The following is a 21,824-nucleotide window of genomic DNA, read 5'->3' as shown; positions in this document are numbered from 1 at the left end:
TTTATGTGATGTCAATAGGGGATACTACCACCCCTTAACCTGCACTATCCAACCACAGCACTGCCATTTAGTGCAGAGATCAGCTCATTTGCATTTAAAAGTACACACCCAAAAACAGCACAGTTTTGTTCACACCTACAAATTGGCAATTAGGTTAAAATAAATTATCTATATGATATTTTGAGCTAGAAGTTCACAAACATACTCTGGGGACACCAATGATTTATTTAACATCTTTAAAAAGTTTGTGAAATGTCCCCTTTAAACTACGTTTTTATAAACTCACGGTGTACACTACATTATCCAGGCATCTTGGACTTACGTCATGGAAATTTAACTTTTTAGTCAGGAAAAGTCAGGGAATTAGATTTAAGAATAGGAACCCTGTCTTTGCAATGAAAAAGGGACACCCTAAATTCTAGACAGCCATTTGAAAAACCTATATCAGTGAGCTTACAGACAAGTGGACAGCATATAGAGAATGAGAGCCGATGGGGGAAGTTGCTTCCCAGTTCAAGCTGTTAGTGAAGATGAAAAAAGATGCAGACAGGATGTTTACTTTAAAAAAATACCTTATTTAATTTAAATACATAGCTAGTGTGGTTTAAGGCCTTGGTTGTTATTGAGCACTTGATGTATAAGTACACTGACAATAACATCTTACAGTAAAATGGAAGACGTTTGGCCTTTTGTGGACGGATGTTTGGGCAATTGCTTGTAAAGTATCCACACACACACACACACACACACGTGACAGTAGCATCTGTGCTACATCTGGAATTACAATGATCTTGCAGATCTTCCTCTTCTGTACCGGTAACGGTTTATGCGCTCCATGACAGGAAGAGCTCTGCGATTACAGTACAGTAAAGCAAACGGTAACAACAAGGTGAATAGTTCATTCTTTGATCTCTGTGAAGGCCCGGGTGTTTATGTGTAGGAGGAGAGGGGCCTGCAGAGGTGTAGCTGCCTGAGTATGGAGCTCTGGATTCAGGCTCACTTATCCCTGCTCAACACCAGCTCGGTCAGTCGGATCAATGCGTCTCGCTCTGTAGATGGCCGCAGACGACTGATCTGATGGATGGCCTCTTGGCAGTAGCGTTGGGCGAGGTAGTTAGTCTGTTCCACACCATCACTCTGTGTGTTTGAGAAAGAATTCACAACTAGTTAAATATTCTAGTATCACACATGTAAAAAACATCCAAAATACAATAATAATACAATACAAAATAAATAACTGTACTGATAACAACAATTACAGTGGGCAAAATAAATATTTGACACATCAGCATTGTTGTCGGTGGGGGGATTTCTGGGTGGGCTGTTGACACGAAATTTCCACCGGATGTAGCCAAATATTGAATTCATACAAAGAAATCAGAACATTTAAGTATACAAGTTGAGTCATAATAAATAAAGTGAAATGACACAGGGAATAAGTATTGAACACACTTTATTTAATACTTTGTAGAAAAGCCTTTGTTGGTGATTACAGCGCCTCTTGTATGGAGAGACCAGTCGTCTGCATTGCTCAGGAGTGATTCTGGCCCATTCTTTCCAACAAATGGTCTTTAAATCTTGAAGGTTCCTTGGGCCTCTTTTATGAACTTTGATCTTCAGTTCTCTCCATAGATTTTCTTTGGGATTTAGGTCAGGTGATTGACTGGGCCATTAAAGCAACTTGGTTTTCTTTTTTTTTTAAACCACTTCATTGTTTCCTTGGCCTTGTGTTTGTCCACCCTCTTTTCATTTTCAGCTTTCTGGTAGATGGCAGCAGATTTTTATCTCCATTCATCCTGCCTTCAATAATATGAAGTCTGCCAGTACCCCTTGCTAAAAGCAGCCCCAAACCATGATGCTTCCACCCCCAAACTTAACTGTTTGTATGGTGTTCTTTGGGTGGTGGGCAGTGCCATTTCTTCTCCAAACATGGTGTGTACTAGAATGACTGCCAAAAAGTTACATTTTGCTTTCATCTGACCATACTATAGTCTCCCAATAATCCACAGGCTTCTCCAAATGCTCTTTCGCAAACTTTAGCCAAGCCTCAACATGCTTTTTGTTTAGCAATGGAATCTTCATGGTAAGCGTGCATGGATGCCATGCCGGTTCAGTGCATTGCTTAGTTCCTGCTGATGCAAGGTCTTCCTGAAGTTCTGCCCGAGTGGTTCTTGGCTCTTGGAGAACATCAAAATGCCTTTCAACGATAAGATTACGAAGATCTTGAGAGAGTTCTTTGCTTTTACCCATTATGAAGTCTTTCCTGTGTGCCTCCTGAGTAATGAGAAGCCTTTATAGGCCATCAATTAGGACTAAAGCAGCTGATATTAATTAATACTGATAGGGGTCAGGGTTTCTCTTTCAATACTGACAGATTTCAGGTGATCTCCTGGCTTTCTATGCCATTTTGCTCCTTGTTCTCTTCTTGTGTTCAATACTTATTCCCTGTGTCATTTCACTTTATCTACTACGACTCAACTTGTATACCCAAATGTTCTGATTTCTTTGTATGAATTCATCATTTGGCTGGATGGCTACATCTGGTGTAAACTTTGTGTCAATAGCCCACTTAGAAATCCCCTCACTGACAAAAATGCTGATGTGTCAAATACCTACCTTCCCCGCTGTATGCAGACTTTTACCTTAAAAAATGTTTTTACTGAAAAAACAATCTCAGTTTTACTCTCGTTGTGTTGTAGATAAAAGTATTATAAAAAGCACAGCATTTGCTTTACCCCTTTTTATATATTTATATATTTTCTATCATATTTTTACATAAGTAAAACACTATACATTCAGAGGCATTATAGCAATGAAAATGTAGGTCCCAAAATCTGAAAAATGTTGTCCTAAAAATACATTTAAAATAATTACAAACATTTTTAGGGTGAAATGTGACCGGGACATGTTCTTATGCGATTTATCCTTATAGAAATCTAGTCTTACCTTCTGGACATAATGCCAAGCTCTGTCTACATCTCCATCAGAGCTGAAACGCCTCATGATCATCGCATGCAGCTCAGGAAACTAATGATAAAACAAGAAAGAAGTGTTGTGAAAGTGTAAACATGGTTTGGATATCATTTATAATACCAACTGCACACAATCATGTATAACTGACCATTTTTCCATAAGTAAGCGATAATGTACATGACGCAGGTTGTTATCGCAGAAATATGACCTGAGAGTGTGAAGGGGCATATTTTGCGATAACAACCTGCTGCCTGTACATTATCCTGCTTATTACACGCCTATTTACATCATAAGTAAGGTAAGGAACATTAAAAATAAGCGAATAAAATATTTTGATCAGTATTTAATGAATGCAGACCTTCTGCGAGGAAACACGTTTACTTTCGGTTTTAAGATAAGACAAGATGCTCAAATGTCACAAACACACTATTTGGTTTAATCATTTGTAAATATAATGTCATATATGTTAGGTGGTTTGTTATCTCAGACTGGTCAATCAGAATCAAGCATTTTAGAGTGCCGCGTAATAAAAAAAGAAATTAAATGTATGGCTTAGGAACAAAGTACAAAATCATAAAACCTATGACAATGTTAAACATTAACAGTTATTGTATCAACTGACTTTTAGTCATTAAGGGAAGTAACAACAGGTGTGTTCGAATTCATCTGTGCTGCAACTACTGACATGTACAGCAAAAGCGATTCGAAACTTCTGCCTATGATTATTCTCTCACGGTACTCAGGGTTCCCACACCATAGTTCATTTCAAATTCAATGACCTTTCAAGGACTTTCCAGGTCCAATACCCTGAAATTCAAGGACTAAATGTGGGGACACATTTCAAGTGAGAGCAAGGATACATTGTGTTACCTTTTAAGATACATTGTTACAGTTCCCTTTCGAGGGAAATTGTGCTGCGTCACTGCGGTGACACTTTGGGGACACCTCCAGGGGTAAGTGCGTCTGAATGTGTATATCAAATTCAACCAATGGTGAGGCTTAACGACAAAGACAGAGTGACGCCGGAGCCAGGAAGTATATTGCTATCTGAAATATTGCCAAAGACGGCGTTATAGGGACGCAGGAAGTATGGCAAGGGAGACGGAGCGTCTCGTTCCCTTCTCAGAGAACAACAGTTACATACGTATCCAGAGACGTCTTCATGCGTCAAACACAACTATGAAAAAAAACATTTAGGTATGAATCAACATTCGCATACAGAAGATATAAGCATTTAAAGCGAAGAGTTCAGCACGTGTGCTTAAAAGTCTAGAATTTTTATGATATTATCCTACACTACACAGGGAATAATATGGATTTTTTCCAGAAAACATCTTGCATAAAATAGATTCAAGCACTTTTAATGACCTGTATCTATGTACAGTATGAATATTTTCAAAAACTTCCCAGGGCCTTGAATTTTTTCCCCAGATTCAAAAACTTTCAAGGATTTCAAGGACCTGTGGGAACCCTGAGTACTATGATGTCATCCACCTGTCAGTACTTGCAGCGCAGCATAAAGTTAAACACACCTATTATAATCCAAGATTACTGATCAGTGTTCAGCTGTTGTACCTGCTGGCAAGCAAACAGAACCGGTCCGGTGGCGAGACCCAGTTTGAGATCAGCAGCTGATGGTTTGCCCAGGTGTTTAGCACAGGATGTGAAGTCCAGAACATCATCCACAAGCTGACACAGATTACACAACCAAGTTGAATCTTTAAAACTGTAGACATTCTGGCCATTTTATGTACAATATTGTGTGATTAATGTTAAAATCCATTACGTGAAAATTGCATCTCTAAAAACATTACCTGGAATGCAATGCCAACGTTTCGTCCATACTGATACGCGATTTCGTGCACCTCCGGATCAGAGTTCACCAGGATTGACACCTAAAATTTCACATACAGTGATGCTTACACTTAAAACTCTATTTCTAGTATTAAACTTCATCTTATTGTTTGTAAAACAGAACGTACATACTGCTTTACAACTGTTAGCGATAAGACTTGCAGTCTTCTTAAAGGTTTTTTCAAGGTAGTGCTTGAATCGCTCGTTTTCGTTCTCCTTAGACCCCAACTGCATAAATTCACCTAGAATTTATAAACAAGAATTAGAAACGGGACGTTAACCTAAGATAATGTGTATTACTCAACAGGGTGACTTACCTCGTACGAGGTCTTCTATTACTTGTGACAACACAGAAACTACTGCATTGTTTCCAATACGTGCAAGTGCCATAGATGCCACTGACAGAATGAAATCTCCAGCCAGGATAGCCTAACCATTACACAGTTACATATCATTGGTTATTTTCAGTTAATAATCAGAAATATTTCAGCAGTACAGTGGTTCTCATTTGGTTCGGAGACCCAGAGGTTATATTAGACATGGCAAATGCAGGACCAACATACTGTAGTATACCAAAGTACCAACAAAATTGTATTGTCATGCTTAGCCCCAACAATATACAAAACGATACATGCTAAAAAGTTTTTTGTGGTTAGCAATTTGTACTCGGTTTTTGTTTTTATTTATCGTTCTATCTTCTGCCAAGTGACTGATAAATTTTGCCAATAGACAACATATTTACAATTTTTTGTAAGTTCAACGGTTTAATCATTTTTATATCCTAGTTGTTTCTCGTCGAAGCCGATGGTGTAGTGAGTGGACAGTCCTCTGACATATGGTGCAAACGCACATCTAGCGACCCGAGTTCAAATCCCAGCTCGAGGTCCTTTGCCGATCCCATACCCCTCTTTCCACCCTGTACTTTCCTGTTACCTCTCAATTACTAACTGTCTATCAATAAAGGCAAAATGGCCCAGCAAAAAAATCCAGTGTGTCCTAGTTGTTTCTTGATGGTATAGTTACATAGCTTGATTTTAAAATTTGCATTCAGCATAGTTTTTAACTGTTCTGTCCTTAAAGGAATAGTCTACTCATTTTCAATATTAAAATATGTTATTACCTTAACTAAGAATTGTTGATACATCCCTCTATCATCTGTGTGCGTGCATGTAAGCGCTGGAGCGCGCTGCGACGCTTCGATAGCATTTAGCTTAGCCCCATTCATTCAATTGTACCATTTAGAGATAAAGTTAGAAGTGACCAAACACATCAACGTTTTTCCTATTTAAGACGAGTAGTTATACGAGCAAGTTTGGTGGTACGAAATAAAACGTAGAGCTTTTCTAAGCGGATTTAAAAGAGGAACTATATTTAATGGGGTAATAGCACCTTTGGGAGTACTTCGACTCGCCTGAAAAGTCCGCTCCCCTTCTCACTCTCTTAATGGGAGAGGGAGGGTGTTACTGCGCCGAGTCAAAGTACTCCCAAAAGTGCTATTACGCCATTAAATATAGTTCCTCTTTTAAATCCGCTTAGAAAAGCTCTACGTTTTATTTCGTACCACCAAACTTGCTCGTATAACTACTCGTCTTAAATAGGAAAAACGTTGATGTGTTTGGTCACTTCTTACTTTATCTCTAAATGGTACCATTGAATGAATGGGGCTAAGCTAAATGCTATCGAAGCATCACAGCGCGCTCCAGCACTTACGTGCACGCACACAGATGATAGAGGGATGTATCAACAATTCTTAGTTAAGGTAATAACATATTTTAATATTGAAAATGAGTAGACTATTCCTTTAAGCAATCAGAAACATATTAGGGTTGTGACCCACTGATAAATTTTATAATCAAATGGGATACTCACTTTTCTTTCTCCCCAAACGTTATTAATGGTGTGTTTTCCACGTCGAGTGTCGGAGTCATCGATGACATCATCGTGCACTAAGCTGGCAGTGTGGATCATCTCAGAGATCATAGCTATAGACCGCTGCGCTGGCAGAAGAGCGCTGAGGGAAACAAGAAATGTCTCTATGGTTCCCGTAAAATCACTTGACTGAAGTACAGCATCTGAACAGAGATATAAAGGCGTTTCTTACCTCTCTTTGTTGCTGTGGACGTTACATGCTCGAGCCATTAAAACCACAATCATGGGTCTGAAAGCTTTTCCTTTCCCGTCAAAGTAATAATCACACAGAGACTTGAGCTCAGCTTTGGACGCAAACATTTCCTAAAGGAGAAATAAAATGCTTTTAGTATTTTGCTTCATAAAATGAACGACTGTGAGGGAAAGTGGAAAATTGAGTTAGACTTTTATTCAAAGTGATCATTAGTACATTTAACCCTCATAAGACCCTTGGGGTCAACTCTACCCCCAAGCCACTATTCTTTAGTTTAAAAACATGGTTCCCTTCATCTGAGTGGAATAAGATGTTGTGACTTTTCCAGATTATCTGTCAAGATTCATATAAAAAACTGGGCTTGATTCGGTTGTTCTGAAGAGGAGTAATACAATTTACCAAAAGAGGCCCTTTGTGGGTAAAAATGACCCCAATTGAAATTAATTGGAAATGCACAAAAAAAAATCACAAACACGCAAACACACACACGGACACACACACACACACACACACACACACACACACACACACACACACACACACACACACATTCAGTCAAATTTCTGTGGCATTTTGTAAAAACATTTCAAAATGCATCAAAAACTACAAAAGAATTTACTATTTAAAATAATATTTATTTTTAATGTTTTTTCTAATGTTTATATAAACATAAATTCACAAAACATTTCACTAAAGTACTGATGTTGAGCAGTTGGTCACATACAGTAAAATGAATGGGTCTCTATGGGCCTCTGCTGGTCAAAATGATTTAATTCCTAAACTGTAATTCTTTAATGGTTTTTTTTTTCTAAACACCAAATGGCCGAATTCAACACATAACATCTAGATCAATATCTAAAAACAATTTAAATCAAATTTAAATCATAATTTATGTGAATTTTTCAAAAAAAAAATATATTTTACAGGAAAGCTAATGGTGTAGTTGAGGAATTGAGTGATAAACGAATATAAAAGTACTTCATATCTCCCAAAACACAGCATTAATGTATAGATGGGAAGTAAATGAAAAAAAAAGGATTATATTATGATTATATGATTATATAATGAATATTATTTGTATCATTAAAAATGTATATATTTTTTCACTCTTTTAATCTCTGGGGTCATTTTACCCCCGCGGAACTATAACGTATACAGGAAAATAGGGGCTTATGAGGGTAGGCTACGTATTTTAGCAGCACATACATTTCCTGGGATTTGAACCCAAGACGTTAGTGTTGCTGCCAGGACTATGCTACCATTTGAGCTACAGGAGCACAGTGAGTGGTATAAAGTATTTAGGGTTTGCTGGCCTGTACAGATTAATAAATAAAATGCTTTTTAAAACAATAGAAGACAATGACTTATAACAAATGCATTATGTAAACACCAGAAAACTATTTACAAAAACTACACCATTCATTTTTTGTCTTACCTTTTTAATGTCTTCGTATAAGTTTTGCAAGTCATTTTGTGCAAGTGAAAAAGGATCTTTTAACTTTGCATCACTGTGTATACTGCAGCAGCAGATTCTCTGTGTTGGGTACAGATGTCTGTACCTGAAAGGCAAATAGAAAAATAAATGCAATGAGATTTAGAAATTCAATAAAATGAATAACAGGAAATAAACAAGGTATATATTTTTTACTTTTTACCCACCAGCGTTTTTTAAAAAAAATTGCTAGTCCAGCATTTTTTATGATTTTCACAAAAGTTTAATGCATTCCAGAAAATGTTCTTCTTAAAATATATAAACATACAACATATCAAATGAAAGAACAGACCCTCTGCTTTTAAACAAAAAAAAAACATCCTATCTTCATTTGTTCTCTTTTCATCACATTTCAAATATGGGTAGCTTTCTTCAAAAATAGATAATTGCATTTTTGTAAAAGACTTTTGTTAGATTTCAGATTCAGAACAATGATCAAAGTTTTTACTGTTTTTGGATCAATAGATGTATCAGTGTTTTGTAAGTTGGGTAAGAGCTCCATCTAGTGGATAATAGCAGATATATGGATTGCCATAAAAACTAGTCATTGACAGGAAAGTGTTTTCTCTTAATTGAAAAGATAACTCGTCAATGGCAGGGAAAGAGTTGATAAAAATTTAAAGGATTAAAATTTAAAAGTCAAGAAACATGATGTAAAATGATAACGAAACAACTGCACACTTAATCAAACCAACATTAAAAAATAAATATATACCCTAAAAATATTTACAGGAGTCAAGTACAATTAGCACTAATTTATCTATACATACTGTGTTTGTAAACATATATTTATCTGACCTTTGACATACCGTGTAAGTGAAGCTGATTTGTCTAAATTATGTGACAATCCGTGTCGGATTAGAATCTGAAACACATAAATAATAAAAACTAAGTACCATACAAGAGACTTTTATAATAAAATATCACAATTCGCACATCTGAATTTTGTTATTTGTATACTGTGTTGTTTTGAAGCTTTGAAAGATGGCCAACATCAGAAAGGTTGATAAAAATATAGGAAAAATACATCCAAAAATACAGTATGTCTTTCAGACTTTCAGTTCAATAAAATTGATGTTATATCACTTTTCACATTTTGCATTGTTACAAAGCAGCGTTAAAGTAAAAGCATTAGTACAGCAGGACCATTTGATGGCACTAATTTGTTGTCAGTGTTTTTGCACTAAAAGGAAATACTTTTTGAAGAAAGTTTTACAGTTATCAGGCACTTTTATTATAAATGACAATAAGAGAAATTGTTCATAAACACAAAGTATGGGTAAAGCCAAATTTCCAACACCTCCAGCTGGTACATGCCTGACTTCCTGTTCAACGTAAAGAGTGATTTATTGAGTAATGGGAGTGTCTCAACTTTCATAACTTCTGCAGTAAGTTACACAAGTTCTTGACCTTTACACAGGGAGTGAATGCAAGACACAGATTCTTAACAAACATCACTCCATTTACACTGAGACCTATAAGAGTATTATAATGTAAAGACTTTACACTCATCTTAATACTTAAACCACAATCTATCAGAGTGATCTGTGAATGTGATCTGTCATTCATTCTGCACTGCTCGAGCCAGTGACCTTCCTCACTGTCTGTATGTGCTGATTTGTCTCTCATGCAGGCAAGAGTTTCAGTACCTGTCGCGCGTCTCTGGAGGCGGTTGAAGCGGCACGAGTAAAAGCTCTTCCACTGATGCCGCTGCACCAATCCAAAATAACAGCAGCCCCTGATCTGCTCCTCCAACATCTCCTCCACGGCACCGCCATGCTTCCTCGGTGCAGAGCACATGCCCTGTGACGTCACGTGACGAAACCGCCGCATGAACCGGAAGCGATTGTGTTACGATTCAATTACAAAACAAGTAGGTGGAGTGGAAGTGGAATATATAAAAATTGTAACAAAATAAAGTTTAGAAATGGGCGGGGATTGGTGGCCCAGAATAAAGGCGTGTTCGAAACGAATCACTCTCGCGGTACGTTGATGTCATCCGCTGACTGGTCTGCGCAGCTACGCATGAAGTCGAACACGCATTTTAACTATAATTGCTCAGCTACGGGCTTTAAATAATATCTAATTACTGTGCTCTTTTAATATAATGGTTATTAAAGTTTTCAGTGCCATTTCCAGATGTAGATTATTGTACATGGCCGGAAGTACGCTGCATTGTATCGTGTTATTTGTTACTTTTTACAGCGCTTGTCAGGCTGAACCAATCACAGTTGATTATCGTAGTCATTAATAAGGAAGCATTTTTATTTGATATTATTTTATAAAACTTGCTTATAGAATGTATATACATTTAATGTTTATTTTTAATATTAAGCCTATTTGTATTAATATATACGGACGATTCCATGTCTTAAAGAAATAAATAACTTACCTTAAAGCGAATTTAGGCCAACTAGCGCCCCTGGAGGAATTACATTTGCGTTTCATATAGGACGATACAAAGTGATGTACTTTTCTACTGCTGTAATATTTTGAATTCAGATGTAAATAGTAAAGAGTAAATTTGCTGTCTGTGTAATGATTAAATATAGTTTTACGTTATTTTTAATTTTATTTGCCAGAGCCGCATTCAGGGATAAGCAGGAATTTTGTGAGAGGAATGAATGTAACGAAGATGAAGCGTCTAATCACTTTGATTTCAGTGTAAAACACAATGCAGAAATACCACTAACATTAACGCATACATTATCAGGTAAGATTCGAAACAAATGAAATGTCGCTATGTTAATTTACAATTTATCTTACAAATTGTCCTTGTGTTTTACAGATGGTCTTCCGCTCGATGAAGTTGATGGTGACTTTATTCGTACAGTGAAGGGTTGTGTGTTTTCTGAATGTCAGCCCACTCCTCTGAAAAAGCCTCTGACATTGGCTGCCCTGTCACTAGTAAATAAACCCTCAGTATCATGAACATGTGCTAAATGTCTGAATCAATGCAATCAAACCATTGTTATTGTAGTCACTTTGTTTTTGTAATATCACTAATTCCTAAAACGTTCTCATAACCTTAGTTTTTGGTTTCCAAAAGTTTATTTTTCAAGGTTTGTTTTTGGCTCGCCAGGAAAGTTTACTTTACCAAAATGTTCTTTTTTGTTTAGTAAAACGATCTCCTGACGTTAGGCTAACTTTATAACTGGGTATAATACTTAAATAAATATAACTGGATATTTAATTAATTAATTAAGTACACCACAAAGGTCTGCAAAATGTCAAAAGTTTGTTTACATCTACTTATTTTTATAAGTTCTCTGTAACAAAACCAACCCAATGACCTCATAGCCCAAATAATGCCAAAACTATACATACAGTAAAATACACATTTACCAGTCAATGTTATGCATTGCACACAGTTTCTTCTTCCAAAGCAGTGTTTTCCAACCAGGGGGCCGGGGCCCACAGCGGGGCCTCAGCAGATTTCCAAGGGGGCCTCAAGATGATTTAAAATTAGTAAAAAATGGACAAAACTAGCATTAAAATATGTAAATGTTTCTTATTTGTTTAGCTATTTTAGTAGCGAATATACATCTCTCTAGTCATTTCAAGCTTTAATTAATTTTATTTGGAAAAAAATGAGTGAGTGGGGGGCCTACAAATATTGTTGTGGGCAACTAGGGGGCCTTGAAGTGAAACAGGTATTGTGTCTGTTGAATGTTGCTGATACAGTCTGTGAAACCAAATTTCCTCTAACAAGCACAAGTAAGAATGAATCTGAATCTTCTTAAAAATTATGGCATGGCCGTAATCAGAAGTACAGTCTGTTTTTATTAATTAAATCATCTTACATTATTTAGCATTGCTGATTAACAAAATCCTTCCACCTTCAATCCATGTCAAAAACTATTTTAAAGTAGCCAAATATCACAAGAAAACCACAGACTTGGCAAAACGTGTCTTATACGCTTTTATACAAATTGAATTTCAAATAAGAAAGCATTCCTAGCGTTTCTTCATAAAAGCCAACAAATAAGCCTTACTTATACTTAACTTTAATGTGTCACACTTTTGACTGGCCCTGTAAAATGTAAATTATATGACATATGATTACATTCATTTCTTTGTACTATCAAAGTACTATGATTTAATATGCTGATACATTACTGTACCATAGTACCACTACCAATCATTTTATAAGGGATAAATGCACATATTTATATTTAAGGTCTTTGTTTGTTTTTCAGGATGCGTTGTGGAATATTTTGGATCTGAATCAGTCTGTGATTCAGAATCAAGATTTTATTTATTGTGTCAGTGGTGGGAAGCTGTTTGCTGGCTCTGTTCCTCTGGCACACAGATACGGAGGACATCAGGTGTTTGTCTCCTTGTGTTTGGCTTGTAACTGAAGGCACAAGTAAACCATAACAACCTGTCAACCATGTTTTCTCTTTCATAGTTTGGTTATTGGGCAGGACAGCTGGGGGATGGAAGAGCACATCTGTTGGGTGAATACACCAACAGGTGAGATATAAAAATAGTTGTTTATAGTTTCATGTTTGACTTCAAGATTTCAAGAATTGATAGTGGTCACGTATCAACCCAAACTGTTTTTACTTGTATGTGATATTAAAGAGTAAACTTATAAATGTTTAGAAAATTATAAACTAAACATATTAAATTCAAAAATTTAATCAGTGTATAAAATAGGTGCTAATATGGATCATGGTTGTAGCGATGCCAAAAGCAAAGTCAACTTGAATGCACTGTAGTAAGTTTGGATAAAAGCATCTGCACAATGCATAAATGTACTGTAAATGTGAATGCAAATCAATAATTAGTTTGTTTACAGCAGTTTTTGTTTTCTCTGTTATGCAGAAAAGGTGAAAGATGGGAGCTTCAGTTGAAAGGCTCAGGAAAGACGCCATATTCACGGTAAAAAAAAAATATATATATATCTGATGCTACAGCGGGGAAAAGAAGTATTTGACACATCAGCATTTTTATCAGTAAGGGGATTTGTAAGTGGGCTATTGACACAAAATTTTCACCGGATGTGGCCATCAAGCCAAATATTGTATTCATACAAAGAAATCAGAACATTTAAGTATACAAGTTGAGTCATAATAAATAAAGTGAAATGACACAGGGAATAAGCATTATACACACGAAAAGAACAAGGTGCAAAATGGCATAGAAAGCCAGATCATCACCTAAAAATCTGTCAGTATTTAGAGAGAGAAACCCTGCCACCTTTCAGTACTATTTGATATCAGCTGCTTTAGTCCTAAATGATGGCCTATAAAGGCTTCTCGTTACCCAGGAGGCACACAGGACTTTTTGTCTATTTTCCCCACTGTATGTGTGTCTGTTATTTCTAGATTATTGTAAATCTGTGGATTATTATTATAATCTGAAAATAATTGCTTGGTGTGTGTAGTATTGTCTTTTATATGCTAACCTTACCTTTTAGGTTATGATGTGCGTGACAGTAATGTTTATACTGTATTGTACTCTTGATGTTTTGTGTTTGTACTGTAGGTCTGGTGATGGTCGGGCTGTGATTCGATCCTCAGTAAGGGAATTTCTGTGCAGTGAAGCTATGCACTTTCTAGGGATTCCTACTAGCAGGGCCTTAAGGTACATAACACATACAGTGTGTAAGGAATAATTAATGCCGGGCCATTTAATTATTTGGAAATAATGTGCGCTGTGCGTTACACCGTGGGTGTGCATTATTATCAAATAATTCAATTGATCGGAGTCAATCTTTCTAGTTATACCACAGTTACCACAAACATTGCTCTAGTGGTTATTTTAAGACATGTAAAGGTGTACATTTATTGAAAAATAATGCATACCCATGGAACATTTCTCAGCCAATCAGAATAAAGCATTCAACAGCGCCGTGGTATAAGAACCATTATCGAATAATGTATATTTTCATTATATTTAATTATATATTTTTTGACATAATGAGGTCACCAAAAATGTTGTGTGCTGAAGAAGTGTTTTAACCCTTTACCTGGCACAACCCTTTTTGAGTGGGGGGTGAAAAGGTGATGTACCCCTTCAAATTAATGTAACTCTGGCATTTTTTCTCTAGAAGCCTAAAGACACTTTAAAGTTTTTTACAGAAGTCTGGAGGTGAAAATATTAAATAAGAAAAAAAATGTTATAGCCATTTAAATTAAGTGTAATAAATAAAAACAATGCAATATAGTATTATTTTATACATAAAATTATATGAAAAATGAGGTTTGTGTTGGTTTGCTTTGAGCTTTGCTGCATACTCTTGTCACAAATTAATAAATTACAGTCACTGCATTATTATTAGTGCTAAAAGGTTTTGAAATATGAAAACTACATTCTTAGACCTTTCCAAGTTTCTTAGTTTGTAGCGAGTGATTAACATTTATATGAAAAATATTGAAGTTAACTCGGGTGTCCTGCTCAAGGGACAATGCCAATTAACGGGGTTTAATATCAGTGTGGAAAGAGAAATAATCATAAATATATTTCTTATATGTGATATGTTGTATTTGGGATTGTTTGATAGTCTGGTGGTGAGTGAGGAGCCTGTATGGAGGGACCAGTTTTATAATGGCAATATAATAAAAGAAAGAGGTACAGTATAACAACATTCAATAAAACACATTGGGCCGGTTTCCCGGACAGGGATTAGACTAGTCCTAGACTAAAATAAATGTAAGAGCTGTCCAAACTGAAAACAACTTGCACTCACATATCTTAAAATACATCAGTTCCCTTTGTTTTGCCCTTAAAATGCACACAAGTAATGTTTTAGTAAGGCATGTTTGTAAAAACTAGTTATATTTCCTAATTAGGTCTAGTTCTGTTTAAACTAATCCCTGTCCGCGAATCCACCCCATGAAATCTTTATATTTAACTCAATATAATATGTAAATGTCACTGCAGCATCTGTTTTTATCCATCAGGAGCAGTTGTTTTGCGCCTTGCAAAGTCCTGGTTTCGTATTGGTTCGCTAGAGATTTTGACCAAAGCTGGAGAGTTAAATGTCCTACGGTAAAGTCACCTGTGTTAATCGGTGTAACTTTTTATTTGTTGCTACTAGCTCTTTATCTAGTACTGGGTAATTTGCATGTGTTCCTGTAGCTCTGTGTTAGAGAATGGCAGTAGCAGCATTAAAGGTTGTTGCTTCAATCCCAGGGAACACACAAACTGATAAAATGTATAACTCGTAATGCAGTGTAAGTCACTTCGGATAACAGCACCTGGGAAATGTATAAATGTAAATGTTATTTTCAGGACATTACTGGACTTTGTGATTAAAGAGCATTTCAGATCTATTCCATCAAATGACCCTGACAGATACGTGGTAAGCATTCAGTGTTTAACTTTGACATTTTGTTGTGATAGATCCTAAAGTGAAGTCATCATTAGATTATTTTTTTTTACTTAATATAAATTGTTATACTTTTATAACTCGTTTAACTAGTGGTTTTCATGTTGTGTGAAGGCTTTTTTCTTTAGGGTGGTTAATGAAACGGCACATTTAATTGCTCAGTGGATGTCTGTTGGATTTGCTCATGGTTAGTTTTTTTTCTAGTTATCACTTTAAACTATGCTGAACTCCAAAATTTGTAACCAAATGATCTGTTTTTTTCTTACTCAGGAGTCTGCAACACGGATAACTTTAGTCTACTTTCTATTACAATGGATTATGGTCCATTTGGATTCATGGAATCGTATGAACCAAGTACGTTTCTTTATTATTCAGACCAGCTAAAAAGCGACACCTGATTCTTTCTAGATACAATGTTTTTTTTTTTTTAGATTTTGTTCCCAACTTGTCTGATGATGAGGGCAGATACAGTATAGGATCACAGGCTAACGTGGGCCTGTTTAATCTTCAAAAACTTTTAGAGGCTCTTCAACCACTACTGACTCAAGATCAGCTATTGGAGTAGGTGCTAAAGTTGTTTTCAATGTTTATAAATCAATACAACGGAATTTATGTCTTATTCTAATTATTTGATTAAGGTCTCAGGAAATACTGAGAGAATATCCACAAATCTATCAGCAAAGGTAAATATGTTATTTATTAAATGATGTGCAAGAAATTGCTATATTAATACTTCTCAAACATCAGAGTCGTATAACAATACCAACTCTTCTCTGTTTAAGAGTCCTTGAGCTGTTTAAAGCAAAGTTAGGCCTTTTGGAAAATGAAGATGAAGACTCATATCTAGTTGCATTTTTCCTAAAGGTAAATATTGAGTGCTGTGTGATGTATTATCATTAAAGCTTTATATAATGGTATATGTTAATGTAAGGTGTTGTTGATATTAGCTGATGGAGGAAACTGGTGCAGATTTTACTATGACTTTCAGACAGCTCAGTGAAGTGACTGCATCAGATCTTCAGATCGACTCTGTTGTTCAGGTACATTACCACTTCATTTACACCCACTGCTGCTTTAATTCCCATCAATTCAGTCCATTAGCTGTGACTTTATCTCTTTACAGTCAATGTGGGCTCTTTCAGTCCTCTCAACACATGAATATTTCACAGACTGGGTTCGGCTGTATTTACAGCGTCTGTCAAGGTAATGTTACAGTAATGCATTCTTACTTACACCCGGCACAACGCGGCACAAGGGGGCGATGCAAGTGTTTTGCTAGTTACTGTACAGCCCGATGCAGTTATCATTTTTATGTCCAGTGCCTCGTTATTTAAATAGTAAATGCATTTGGGTACATTTGTGCACCCATGGGCGTGCTGGTTGGAAAGCGAGGTGTGTTCAGGTGTACTGCTGGCGCGTTGCTACTTTGAGGCACCTAAAATAGACTAAAACCTGGGCCCGTATCCCTAAAGAATTTTTGTGCAAAAAGTGGCTCCTAGTGACGCAATTCTAAGAAAATTCTTAGAAATGTGGCCGTTTACTCTTAAAATTAAAGAAAAAATCCTAGTAAAGAAAAAAGTCATTCAGAAATCATCTTAACCCTTAAAAGAGGTCTTAAGGTCAAAATTGTTAGGAGCACAGACGAGGACTTTTAAGAGGCTTAAGAGTTTTTTTAGCAACTGGGAAAGTGGACAAAACACGAAGAGGGAGACAAAAAATGTTGCACACAATGCATGACAGTAAGTTAATAACATGCAACTTTCTGCCGGCAGATGGCAGAAAAGACGCAAAACAATTGTGTTCAGTACCTCAGATTAGATAAATGGGCGGAGAGAAGGCTGTCGCGTGTGGCTGTTGCTGTTCAAACACATTCAACCCATAGACTGCAGTTCTTGCTATTGTTTGATTTCCGCTGTCATCATAGGTAACATGAAATAAAAAAAAATTTCCACACACCAAACTTATACGACGCTGGCGCATCCTCCAACTCCGGGCAGACTTCCTTTCCACTTGCCATTTCTACACATAACATGACCTGCAGCACTCTCTCTCCACACAATATATATATTGGTTATGCCCAAAACACACCCATTACTCATTACGAAAATAGGAACAACCCTTTAAAACTTTTTCCTGTCGTTAAACTAGCAAAAGTCGAGTCAGACACGCCCTAAAGCCGTGCGCTTTAGACGATGCACTTAGATCATTACAATAGGACCCTTTAAGTTAAGATCGTGGTCATGTTAATGTTATGTTAGGTTGTGTTAATATTTTAAACCATGTGGTGGTTTATTGCTTTATTTCAATCGGTTGCGAAATGTTCCACAACTATACATTATTTTTCGATAAACACACGCATGAACCTTAAAAATGTCTTAAAATAACTACCAGAGCAATGTCTCTGCTTCACGTCGTGCTGCATTACCTCTATGGGTGTGCATTATTTTATAATTTAACAGTCCATCTCAATTATTCCTTATGTAATTGTCTTCCACAGGCATCACGACGAGTCAGATGAAACTAGACAGCACAGAATGCAAAGTATGTATGTCATAAGTTACTCAATGTCATTATTTTCAATGGTTTACACTGTATGCTTAATGAATTTTAACTGTAATGTAATACAGGAATCAATCCAAGATATGTTTTGAGGAACTGGATGGCAGAATCTGCTATTAGAAAAGCAGAGGAAAACGACTTTTCAGAGGTATGAACATACAGCATGTGGTAAATTACTCATGACTTTTTTGTTTGTACTTAGAAATGAACAGTAATGTTGTACAGTGAAGTGACTTGTTTTTGGACACTATGAATGCATGAATGTATAGATAACAATTAAGTGTATAGATAACAAAATTTCACAGCAAATGACATTTATTATGCTAAAATATGCTAATTTTCCTGCTCCCCTAAAGTTAAACATTAGATTTTTTCCGTTTTGGAAATCATTCAGCCGATCTCTGGGTCTGGCGCTAGCACTTTTAGCATAGCTTAGCATAATTAATTGAATCTGATTAGACCATTAGCATTGCGCTCATAAAAAAAACAAATAGTTTAGATATTTTTCCTATTTAAAACTTGACTGTTCTGTAGTTACATCATGTACTAAGACCGAACTAGGAACTATACTCTCATTCTGGCGTAATAATCAAGGACTTTGCTGCTGTACCATAGCACGATGCTAAATGGTCAAATGACTGCAGATTTTAGCTCTAACCCTGATTAAACCTTACCTGCCTATAACTTTCTAGGATCTCTTTAGAGATGGGCAACTTCAGTCCTGGAGGGAAGGTGTCCTGCAGAGTTTAGCTACAACCATAATTAAACACACCTGAAGCAGCCAGTTAAGGGGTTACTAGGGCCCTGTTTACACGTACATGGTTATTTTTTAAAAACTGAGAGATTTACCTTCGTTTGTGCCCCTCGTTTACACGCAAACGGATGTTTAAGCAGGCAACGTCACAGAGTATGCGCCAGAGCCCCCACCTACATCAAAAGTGCGACCTATGTTTACATGTGACTGCTACTCTGAACTAGAGGTCTTCTCAGGTCCAAAGAAATGTACCCGACCCGAAATGACCCGAATCCCTTCATACCCGAACCCGACGTGCATAAATAAAAAATTTTTAAAGAAAGGACAAACCCGAGAAAATTAGACCCGAGTCCGACCCGAACTAGTGAACATTTTTTTTTACCCGACTGGAACCGAATGTAAACGGCACTGACGTGTGTGCATTCTGCAGACCCACGCGCAGCAGTCAGACAGAAAGAAACTCCGGTGGCGAGCTGCTCCATTCGTTTTACTTTGTTATCTGACGACGACACCAACGTAACCACTAAAATGTACATTTATAATTGACTGACATGTTTGTCTCAACGAAAATGAACCTTCCGACAACCACACAATGTCGCAAGCGCTCTTGGCAAACAGATGAGAGGTTTGAAAAGGACATTGACGCACACAGGCAAGAGAGTTCGGGTCTTCTCGGGTCCGTTCAGAAAAAACACATTCATTTTTAAATTACTCAAGACCCGATGCCGCTATTATTGTACCCGACCCGTGTCCGAGGCACATGTGAAACTTTTAGACCCGAACCCGATCGGGTCTCGGGTCGGACCTCAGGTTTTCGGATCTAAGTGGACCCGTGAAGACCTCTACTCTGAACACTTCCAAGATCCCATTTATGTTCGTGCAAACTCGTTTCGTGTGTTTGTATTTGCAAATACAGCTGCTCCATTATGTCGAGGAGCAGAGACAAGTGCTCGGAGCTCAGCAATTTTACGCGTGTTCGACTTCATGCGGTGCTTCAAGATCCGACAGACGGATGATGTCAACGTAGCGCGAGTTGAGAAATCACACGTAGAGGTCTAATGCTGCGTTCCAGGCAACCTTTAACCCGTAAATTACGACTTCAAAACCACGAGTCACGACTCTGAACTGGGAGTACATCGATCTAGTTTGAGTTCACGGGTGGGAAGTCACGAGTTTGACTGCCGTTCCAGTGCACTTTTACAGGTAGAAGGTTGTAAAAACACAGGTTACAGGCTGCCTGGAACGCATACTCCCAGTTTAGAGTCGTAAGTCGTGGTTTTAAAGTCGTAATTCAGGGGCTCAAAAACCTGCCTGGAACGCAGCATAATTTCGAATCGCTCTCGCGGTACTTTGACATCATCGAACACCTACTGCAACAACTCCTCCCTCCAACACGAAGAACCAGTCCGCGGTGATTGGCTTACGTGGGCTTGAGCTTCTCTTGACGGCATATATGCACGGGTACGTGTAAATAAACACCTTTCAGAAAACTGACATGTGTGCACGATATTATTTTTGAAACCGGAGAGGTCGAAATGTCCGTTTATGAAAATAGCCGCTCACTTGTAAACGTAGCCTAGGCATACAAGAAACTTTTAGGCAGGTGTGCTGAGGCAAGTTGGAGCTAAACTCTCCAGGACCGATTTTCGCCACCCCTGATCTAGTCCATTTTCAGCCTAGAGGTCTTGGCTGTCTTTGCGTTTTTTAAATGCAACATTGCTTTCTTGCAATACACTGAAAAAAATGATTCATTGAATTTAATCAATTTTTTTAAGGTAAGCTGTTGCAATCAATTTATTTAAGCTACATTTAAACAAAAAAACTTTATCTTAACTTTAACTTAAATGTAGCTCAAATAAATTGATTGCAACCACTTACCTTAAAAAAATTTATAAAATTCAACACATCATTTTTTTTTTCAGTGTAAATAAACAAAGAGACATAACACAAACTATGTAACAGAATTTATGATGTTGTTTTTCTAGGTGGCGCTGTTGCAGCAGACTCTTATGAACCCGTTTATTGCTCAGGATGAGGCTGAGAGAGCTGGATACTCCAGGAAAACACCGATGTGGGCCCAGCAGTTGAGAGTCAGCTGTTCCTCCTAACCTCAGGTACTGATGGACAAAAGCATCACTTTACCGTTCCTCCTTTACCAATTATATTCAATCATTCAATCTTATTGAATGAGCCATGTTCAAGTGATTTTGAATATGCATGCCTGTAAGCCCACATTAAACAGCCTAGTGTTGTGTTATTGGCGGAAAAGTTTGCGATTATTGTCAATAATTAAGATGCAATAACAATTTGTGTTTCAAGTGTTTTGTTTTATTAAAAGATTTGCCTTAAACACTCCTTAACCATGTTAAAATCAATGCACGACTCTCATCAAAGCTGTACTGAAATTTTTTGTCTCTAAATAAGAATTTCTCATAGCTAGAAGTCGTCATGTGCTCACCAGTGTATTCCAATGTAAAAATGACTTAATGTGATAAACACTAAAACTTCAATAGCCGTTTTTATTGACACGTCGTTGCCAACTCTTAAAACCACCTGATGATATAGCATCTGTTACTAACCATAATATAACTGTTAATTACAGTATAGAATCTGATGAATAAGAAAAATTAGTATTTACAATTGTTTGTCTAATGATATACAGTAAAACAAGTACAACAGAAGTAAATAAGCCAATGTGTTTCAACATCACATAAAAACTTTGGCCTAAATC

General features: G+C 36.9%; 2 protein-coding genes across 5 annotated transcripts in view; one reads left to right on the top strand and one right to left on the bottom strand.

The window, feature by feature from the left end:
• Positions 1-560: 560 nt before the first annotated feature.
• On the bottom strand, positions 561-10,295 carry pdss1 (prenyl (decaprenyl) diphosphate synthase, subunit 1). Its single transcript, XM_055181799.2, has 11 exons — positions 10,091-10,295; positions 9,251-9,306; positions 8,385-8,508; positions 6,929-7,059; positions 6,697-6,838; positions 5,145-5,256; positions 4,960-5,069; positions 4,788-4,868; positions 4,549-4,662; positions 2,947-3,027; positions 561-1,137 (listed from the first exon to the last, which is right to left on the bottom strand). The coding sequence occupies exons 1-11, from the start codon at positions 10,217-10,219 to the stop codon at positions 997-999; spliced, it is 1,221 nt and encodes a 406-aa protein (XP_055037774.2). The 5' UTR covers positions 10,220-10,295; the 3' UTR covers positions 561-996.
• A 573-nt stretch (positions 10,296-10,868) lies between these two features.
• The window catches only part of LOC129425681 (protein adenylyltransferase SelO), a 37,401-nt gene continuing 26,445 nt past the window's right edge, over positions 10,869-21,824 (top strand). The window contains exons 1-19 of one of the 4 annotated variants that reach the window (XM_055181797.2): positions 10,869-11,154; positions 11,230-11,348; positions 12,641-12,769; positions 12,853-12,917; positions 13,272-13,328; positions 13,935-14,033; positions 14,953-15,020; positions 15,353-15,440; positions 15,684-15,753; positions 15,895-15,967; positions 16,051-16,134; positions 16,212-16,341; positions 16,419-16,463; positions 16,563-16,644; positions 16,728-16,820; positions 16,904-16,983; positions 18,278-18,321; positions 18,408-18,487; positions 21,079-21,207. In XM_055181797.2, coding sequence (XP_055037772.2) covers positions 10,980-11,154; positions 11,230-11,348; positions 12,641-12,769; positions 12,853-12,917; positions 13,272-13,328; positions 13,935-14,033; positions 14,953-15,020; positions 15,353-15,440; positions 15,684-15,753; positions 15,895-15,967; positions 16,051-16,134; positions 16,212-16,341; positions 16,419-16,463; positions 16,563-16,644; positions 16,728-16,820; positions 16,904-16,983; positions 18,278-18,321; positions 18,408-18,487; positions 21,079-21,201 — 1,704 coding nt within the window. In that variant the 5' untranslated portion in view covers positions 10,869-10,979 and the 3' untranslated portion in view covers positions 21,202-21,207. Of the gene's footprint in view, positions 11,155-11,229; positions 11,349-12,640; positions 12,770-12,852; positions 12,918-13,271; positions 13,329-13,934; positions 14,034-14,952; positions 15,021-15,352; positions 15,441-15,683; positions 15,754-15,894; positions 15,968-16,050; positions 16,135-16,211; positions 16,342-16,418; positions 16,464-16,562; positions 16,645-16,727; positions 16,821-16,903; positions 16,984-18,277; positions 18,322-18,407; positions 18,488-21,078; position 21,824 lie in introns of those variants that run through there. The other 3 variants (XM_073864186.1, XM_055181796.2, XM_055181798.2) reach the window with 3 other exon arrangements.

This window comes from Misgurnus anguillicaudatus, chromosome 25 (assembly GCF_027580225.2).
Source record: "Misgurnus anguillicaudatus chromosome 25, ASM2758022v2, whole genome shotgun sequence".
Classification (NCBI taxonomy): domain Eukaryota; kingdom Metazoa; phylum Chordata; class Actinopteri; order Cypriniformes; family Cobitidae; genus Misgurnus; species Misgurnus anguillicaudatus.
The sequence above is the reverse complement of the archived record's forward strand: the minus strand, read 5'-3'. Positions and strand labels throughout refer to the sequence as shown.

Bases quoted from the DNA above. Each gene is read 5' to 3' on its own strand.
- pdss1 (XM_055181799.2), bottom strand. From the start codon at position 10,219: ATGGCGGTGCCGTGGAGGAGATGTTGGAGGAGCAGATCAGGGGCTGCT. The intron at 5,070-5,144 runs GTAAGTCACCCT...TATAAATTCTAG, and splicing joins AATAGAAGACCTCGTACGAG to GTGAATTTATGCAGTTGGGG. The intron at 3,028-4,548 runs GTACAACAGCTG...TTTTATCATTAG, and splicing joins TTCTGTTTGCTTGCCAGCAG to TTTCCTGAGCTGCATGCGAT.